Below are 6,093 nucleotides of genomic sequence, written 5' to 3'. Positions count from 1 at the left end.
AAAAAATTAAAAGGTCAATTTTAGTTTGAAAATAAATCTTTATCAATATTTATAAAAAAAAACAATATTAAAATTATGATATCAAATCCTGATCAAATCAACTATTATTAAATTAACGTTATTTTCATAAAAATGGAGTTAAAGAAGAGATAAGAAAAAAAACATAAATTTGAGAATATGAAAAACCAAAATAATATATAAAAACATCATTAAAATTTATTATACTCTTCTAGTAAATAATTATGATATTAACTTTTTTCCAGTTTTGTAAGTTGTAAGGTAAGAATAATTTGTTGAGCAACGTTCTTTCAATTTATTTAGTTTGTGGCTAAAAAGAAATAGATTAATATAACTATTTATTTAGAAGAAAAAAAATTGTAATTATTATATTAAAAAGTAAATGTAAGTATATTTGAAAAAATTATGAAGAAGCTTAAACAACATTAAATTCAACGAAAGTTCAGAATTAGCGGATACTTTTTTGTACAGATGCAAGTTGCAACCACTGACGTTTGATTTTGTGACATAAAATCCAACACCAAGTTGTAACTCACTGATTCAGTTGAAGTCACTGTTCACTACAACAATAATATGCGCAACAGAGAACCATTTCCTCCGTGCCGCCTCTTTCTTCTTCTGTTTCTATGTGGCTTTGTCGGCGGCGACACGCCGTCGCGGGAGGTGTGGTGCGTGGCCAAGAACAACGCGGAGGACGCGGCGCTGCAGTCGGCGGTGGAGTGGACCTGCGGCGCGGGGGGAGCCGATTGCGGAGCGATCCAGGGAGGAGGACCCTGCTTCGACCCTTCCAGCGTGCAGAATACGGCGTCGTACGCTTTCAATGATTACTTCCGGAAACACACTATCACCGAAGAGAATTGTAACTTCGGCAACAATGCCGCCATCACCTCCTTGAACCCCAGTTAGTTCCCACCTCCACCCCTTTTTTTTTCCTTTTTCTCCTTCAGTGCTTCAATTTCAAATCCCCTCCAAAAATTTCTTATCTTTTTCTATTTTAATTTTTCAGGTTTCGGTAATTGCAAGTTCCCTTCTAGGTAGGTAGCAGGAATCAATCAGGCTCAATTTTTTCTTTTCTGATTTAAAATTTTTGGGTTCTGAAAGTTTAAGGCTTGTTTTGAATGTGATGCAGTTCGTTAGTGAACAATGGGAGCTTCTCGGGATCCGCGTCGTCGATGGGATCGGTGCCCGGTGAAGATACGAGTGGGTGCGGTGGAGTTGTTTGGAGGTGGTCGTTTTGGCCATTTTTATTCTTTACAGTTTCATTTTCACCCATTGTTTAAGGATAGAGATCTAGTTATTTTGGATTTGTAGATTTGAAAAGCATTGTTCGAAATCACCATTTTGACAGAGATTTGTACTTAATTTAAATCAAACTGAGTAAATGGAAGGTTGTGTTATGAACTATGTTCTCTCTTTCTGGGAGGCAAATTATGGTTCTTCTGTTCTTGAAATGCAATATGCTAAGGTTATAAGTGCTTATGGTGAATCTTTCCTAAAGAAGCAAATACGACCTTCCATTTTGCTCTCTTGGAATTTAGTCTGTTTCTTATGTTAGATGCTCTTATAATTAATAACAGGGTTAATTAATCTTTGTTTTCTTTTAAAACAGTAGATAAATTGCACTGATTTACTTTTCATTTTAAAAATTGTACTCTTCTTTTATAAGAGACAATATGTATATGCTGATTCCAAGAACTAAATTGAAACACTGTAAACATAAAAATTAAAATTAGTATTAATACAGTGAGACAAGTTAATAGAGACTTGGAAGAAAAATAATAAAGTGTTAAAATAATTTATAAAACAAAATTTTATAAATCTGAAATAACTTTCTTAAAAGACAAATATGTAAATAACAGCAATAGCGTTCTTTAAGCATATTCCTAATTCCTGCTCGAAGAAATACATTTAAAAAAAATAATCACAATGTAATTAACAAGTGATTGGTGAAGGTGAAACACGTACCCATTTTCCTGTTAAATTGAGTTATGAGTGAGTCACTAAAAATAGACAAAAGGAAATCTCAGTTGCACTCTAAAACAATGTAGTATTTGAGTAATTCTTTCCATTTTTTTTATATAGGAAAATATTTTATTATTTTGTACAAATTCAGGAAATGATATAAATTATTTTAATATTGAGAGAATGAATAAAAAAATAATAAAACAGTTGAAAAGCTTATTGTAGAATATAACGTTTTTTTTCTTAAACAATCACAATTACATTTGTTTTTTGGGCCTTGTCAATATTGGGCTTAGGGGCAATCGCCCTGGCTTTCAAAATTTATTATAGATTTTTTTGGATGTTTAAATAAGTTTCTGATTTCAAGTACCATTTTTTTAAAATTCAATAAATTTTCTTCAAACTTAAGGTATTAAATAAATTCAATTTTTATATTAATTTAGCTTAATTTATTTATATTATTTGTAGTTATTTTTACTGTTCATGTCTATATTAACTTGAAATACATCTCACGATTAGAGTATTAAAACTATGTGCTGAGTTCATTTTATTGTGTACTCAAATAATATAAAAATATAAAAAAAATTGTGGGTAAACAAAAATAATTAATTTTTTTTAAATAATTGAAATAATAATAGATTTAAATATAAATAAATATTCCCCCTCATACTCAAATAAAAATTTGACAATTTATTAGATAATAATTGTACACTAAAAAGTAATAGGAGACATGGATCTTGTATTAAGGCTATTTTTTATCTACTATTACTGACTTATAATTGTGTTTTTCTTTTATTTTCGAATCTATTGCGCTCAATACTTTGACACTTGTTCAAAACAATTTAAATTTCAATAATTATATTTTTATTTATTATACACATTTTTTTATGCAACTCGTTGACGAGCTTTGTTTAATTGTTTGATTTATAAATATATAATGAGATGAAGGGTTTTAGGTTAAAGGGTCAGGTGAGGAAGATGGCAGAGAGGTTTCTTTTAGTACGAGAAAACAAGTATCTTCTACAAAAGATAATTATATTTGAATTAAGTGTGATTATGTATTTAATATAATTGCATATTTAGGATTAGAATTTTATATCAAAAGAATTTTTTTTACTTTCTTTATTTTATAAATTTTAATGTCATAAGTTAATTAAAATCATTATTCACATAAATTTTTAAGGTAATTGTTATGAAAATTGATAAACATAGGTTGGTTTTGTGATATGACAATATTCTTACATAGTGTTTTTCTCTTAAAACTTTATCAAACTTGTTTATTCATATTAGAATTTTAGAATTAATAATATAGTTTCAAACTAATACATTTATTTGTCAATATTTATAGAATAATAATGAGAAGAATGATCTCTGACAGGTTTCACTAAATTAAAATCAAATGAATTTAATAGACAAAAAAAAATAGAGATATAGTATAAAAGTATTAACATTGTCAAAGAGTTAAAAATTATGATGTAAATTAGTTTTGAAGTAATTATTATAAAAGTTAATAATAAATAGTTGTTCAACTTATGGATGGTTATAAATTGAGTTAAATATGTTTTTATTTCCTATGTTTTTTTAAATTGGTTTTTGTCCTAGTTCAAACTTTAAAGTTCTTGGATATTTGTAGTAAGGAAACTATTGAAATAAATCTTTGTCAATTTTTTACATGTCAAATGGATTTCTATTGTATACTAGTATGTTAAAATATTTTATGTCGATTCATGATGATGTGGATGTAACATTCATTTGTTACATCAAACAAAGATCTCACATCGTTCGGAGATAAAAACATTTCATAGTATATAAGTGGACACAAACCTCATTTTACGATCCGGTTTTGAAAGGTTGAATTAAGTTTAAAGTCAACTTCTTAAATTGGAAGGTTTCGAAGTGAGAGAATGTGTTGGAGATCCCACGTCGACTATAAATAAGAACATTTTATAGTAGATGACTGAGTGTAAACCTCACCTTACAAGTCGTTTAAGTAAAATTGAGTAAAACTTAAATATTTCTTAATATTCAATGAAAACTTTTCTTCCTTACAACTTAATTTTTTTATCATAAAATTATAAAATCAGAACACAATTTAATTTTAATTTATATATATATATATATATATATATATTTAATTAAAATGCCGACATTATTCTGATAATCACAAATATAAGCTTTCATGTTTATAGGAATAAAGTATTTAAATTGATTATGTTTCTTTAAATCTATAAAAAATTTAGAAAAAAAAATCATAATCTAAATTGTTAATTATACAACATTGCATCTTTGAAAACATAATTTGCAATGGTATTTTGAATTTTAATAAAACATGCATGTATGTGAATTGTTATTATATTAAAACAACAATGGAAGGGAGACATTTAGTCGACTAGGTTTGTCTCCTAACATTTATAGGAAGAAGTCAACAAGAATCCCAAATATTAGGATCTTGATTTTTGACTTCCCACCTAAACATTGACTAAACACAACATTGACCATTAAATTAATCTTAATTTTCTAATTACCTCACATGGACGATTCCTAATCTACCAATAAAATATCTCCCACCGAACATTATTATGCTAATTCGGTTTAACAAACACCAAATTCTTTTTACAAAGTTTAATAATGTATTTCAATACCAAATCACTCGAATTTGACACTCATATACAATACAAAAATCACTATTTAAAAACCTTGATAATTTTTTGAAGGTGTATATATTATGATGAGAAAACGAATGAGAAAAGAAAAAGGAAAAAAAGAAAGAGATACATAATTACATGCATGGTAGTACCTCAATAATTAATCTCTCACTGTCTCTCTAAGTCTTGTTCAACATCATCATGCGTAGAAGGTTGGATTCTCTTCAACGATCTCTCTCTACTAAGAATCCTTCGAAACGAACTCAACCTGGAATTGGAGCCGTTGACTTTAGGTGACCCATTAGCGCCGTCGGAAGTGCCTTCCACGTTTTCGAGGAAAAGCGGGGCGGTGGGAAGAGCGAACCCGGTGGGGCCCTCGCGCTGGACCGGTTCTAGCGGGAGCGGTTCGGCCTTGGTTCGACAGAGGGGACACGTGGAATGCGAGGCGAGCCACGTGTCGATGCAGCCCACGTGGAAGCTATGCTTGCAATTAGGAAGAAGTCTGACGTGTTCTCCGTCTTCCAGAACGCTCAAGCACACGGCGCACTCAACGGCGTCGTTTTGGTGTTTGAAGGGGAAGGTGGGGAGAGCTGTGATGAGGGCAGGGTCGAGTCCGGTGTTTGGTGGTTGGGTTTGCGCGTGTGCCACGTGGAGGCTGAGTTGGTACAGGGCGCTCCGGCGCCGAGTTTGACGCCTGAGAAAAAACCTTGCGTAGATGTGAAGTGCAAAGACTAAAACTAACACCACCGATAGGGAAACTATGGCGGTGATTAGTATCCTCCGGTTGAAGCTGTGGTCCTGGAGTGTTCCAAACGGACTGTGCTCGTGATCGTCGTCGAAGTAACCCATGGCTAGTTAGAGCCTGTGTTTGTGAGAGAGTGAAAGAGGGTGTTGGTGATCAACATTGAAGAGAAGAGTGTGTTCAGGGTTGGGTATTTATGTATGGGGTTTTGAGAACTTTGTTTTGTGGATGAGTTGGTGGTGTTGAAAAATAAATGGTGTTTTTCTATATTGGATATTTTAGTTTAGTTTCTTCTTCTGTTATGGCTACAAAAGTCCATGGTTTTAACTAACAAGAAACTCCCATTTTGTCAAGCCTTTTGACTGCTCAACATCCACACTGCTGCTATCTCTATACGCTGAAAGGAGAACATGGAATCGGAGTGTGGAGAACGTTACGCAACTGTAACACTGTAACTGTAACTGTAAGAGTAAAAACTATTGTGTATTAAATGTATTCAAAATTTAATTATTAATTTAAGATATAACTTGTTTAAAGATATGTAAGCAAAATTATTATTATTTTGAATGAAACTACTTTATCACATTTTCGAATCTGATTCAATCTAAGGAAAACAGTTCATTTTTATATCAACATAAATTCAATTATAATAAAGTATATAAAATAAATGTATTTTTATATATAATAGAATTATATACTGTTATCTTAATGTGATAAAGTATGTTA

General features: G+C 30.9%; 2 protein-coding genes across 2 annotated transcripts; one reads left to right on the top strand and one right to left on the bottom strand.

The window, feature by feature from the left end:
- The first annotated feature begins 480 nt into the window (after positions 1 to 480).
- Positions 481 to 1,495, top strand: LOC137835414 (PLASMODESMATA CALLOSE-BINDING PROTEIN 5-like). Its single transcript, XM_068643917.1, has 3 exons — positions 481 to 919; positions 1,025 to 1,052; positions 1,148 to 1,495. The coding sequence occupies exons 1-3, from the start codon at positions 592 to 594 to the stop codon at positions 1,296 to 1,298; spliced, it is 507 nt and encodes a 168-aa protein (XP_068500018.1). The 5' UTR covers positions 481 to 591; the 3' UTR covers positions 1,299 to 1,495.
- Positions 1,496 to 4,590: 3,095 nt separating this feature from the next.
- On the bottom strand, positions 4,591 to 5,710 carry LOC137835413 (RING-H2 finger protein ATL40-like). Its single transcript, XM_068643916.1, has one exon. The coding sequence runs from the start codon at positions 5,472 to 5,474 to the stop codon at positions 4,794 to 4,796; it is 681 nt and encodes a 226-aa protein (XP_068500017.1). The 5' UTR covers positions 5,475 to 5,710; the 3' UTR covers positions 4,591 to 4,793.
- Between the last annotated feature and the right edge of the window lie 383 nt (positions 5,711 to 6,093).

The sequence above is a fragment of the Phaseolus vulgaris genome, chromosome 5 (genome assembly GCF_000499845.2).
Source record: "Phaseolus vulgaris cultivar G19833 chromosome 5, P. vulgaris v2.0, whole genome shotgun sequence".
Lineage (NCBI taxonomy): Eukaryota > Viridiplantae > Streptophyta > Magnoliopsida > Fabales > Fabaceae > Phaseolus > Phaseolus vulgaris.
The sequence above is the reverse complement of the archived record's forward strand: the minus strand, read 5'-3'. Positions and strand labels throughout refer to the sequence as shown.

Excerpts from the sequence above, each read along its gene's own strand:
- LOC137835414 (XM_068643917.1), top strand. The coding sequence starts at position 592 with ATGCGCAACAGAGAACCATTTCCTCCGTGCCGCCTCTTTCTTCTTCTG. Across the intron at positions 920-1,024 it reads CATCACCTCCTTGAACCCCA|GTTTCGGTAATTGCAAGTTC; the intron begins GTTAGTTCCCAC and ends TTAATTTTTCAG. Across the intron at positions 1,053-1,147 it reads AATTGCAAGTTCCCTTCTAG|TTCGTTAGTGAACAATGGGA; the intron begins GTAGGTAGCAGG and ends AATGTGATGCAG.
- LOC137835413 (XM_068643916.1), bottom strand. The coding sequence starts at position 5,474 with ATGGGTTACTTCGACGACGATCACGAGCACAGTCCGTTTGGAACACTC.